At 43.2% G+C, this 1,032-nt stretch overlaps 1 protein-coding gene across 1 annotated transcript; it reads left to right on the top strand.

The window, feature by feature from the left end:
• Positions 1–182: 182 nt before the first annotated feature.
• LOC107580845 (activated CDC42 kinase 1-like) lies at positions 183–983 on the top strand (the record flags this gene model as incomplete). The annotated part of the gene is made up of 3 exons (XM_016266474.1): positions 183–460; positions 614–740; positions 837–983. Coding segments are annotated over 3 exons (552 nt in total), but the record flags the coding sequence as incomplete, so codon positions are not given.
• Between the last annotated feature and the right edge of the window lie 49 nt (positions 984–1,032).

The following is a 1,032-nucleotide window of genomic DNA, read 5'->3' as shown; positions in this document are numbered from 1 at the left end:
TCACAATATTACTGTTTTACTGTATTTTTAATCAAATAAATGCAACTTTGGGAAGCATAAGAGTCAAAAACATGAAAAAATCTTACTGACCCCGAACTTTTGAACAGTAGTGTTATTGGTAATGTTATTGCAGTGCTGGTGATGTGAAGACAGATGACATAATTCAACTTTCTTTTTATCAGGTAACGGAGCTGGCTCCCCTTGGCTCTTTATACGACACTCTGCGTCTACGACAGGGAGAATATCCTCTTTCACGACTCTGGCTCTTCAGCACACAGATTGCTGCAGGTATGGAGTACCTAGAGTCCAGACGCTTCATCCACAGAGACCTCGCTGCCCGGAATGTGCTCTTGGCTTCTAGAGAACTAGTGAAGATTGGAGACTTTGGTCTGATGAGAGGCTTGGATCCGGACAGGGACCACTATATCATGACGGCACACAAACGCATCCCCTTCGCATGGTGAGAAGCTGGATTCGAAGAAACAGAAAGAGCTATTTCTGAATTCTGAGAACAATTCCAGAAATCCAGAAATTCTAGAAAGAATGAGTTTAATGAAGAAAGGTTCATAGTAATTGAGATATGTAATTCCAGCCTTTTTCTTACTTTCCATAGGTGTGCTCCTGAGAGTTTACGTGTGGGTACTTTCTCTCACGCTTCAGATGTCTGGATGTTTGGTATCACATTGTGGGAAATGTTCACTTACTGTGAGGAGCCCTGGCTGGGGCTGTCTGGCAGACAGGTACATATGTCGGTTTGTTGCTGTGTTCTGTTTATTAACTGCAGCTGTTATAAGCACTATTTCCTTTGATGTCTAAGTGACGTTGTGTTTTTATAGATCTTATATCGTGTCGAGCGGGAAGGTGAGAGGTTGGATAGGCCTTCAGACTGTCCGCAGGAGTTATATTCTGTGATGCGTAAATGTTGGGCCTGCAGTCCTGCTGACCGACTGACCTTCTCTCAGCTCTCCACCATGGTAGCAGAGGTCAGTATTAAAGGGGTCCTATTATGCTCTTTTACAATGTCTTGAATTT

The sequence above is a fragment of the Sinocyclocheilus grahami genome, unplaced genomic scaffold (assembly GCF_001515645.1).
Source record: "Sinocyclocheilus grahami isolate Dianchi unplaced genomic scaffold, SAMN03320097.WGS_v1.1 scaffold47337.1, whole genome shotgun sequence".
NCBI classification, from domain to species: domain Eukaryota; kingdom Metazoa; phylum Chordata; class Actinopteri; order Cypriniformes; family Cyprinidae; genus Sinocyclocheilus; species Sinocyclocheilus grahami.
This window is presented reverse-complemented; position numbering and strand designations above follow the sequence as displayed.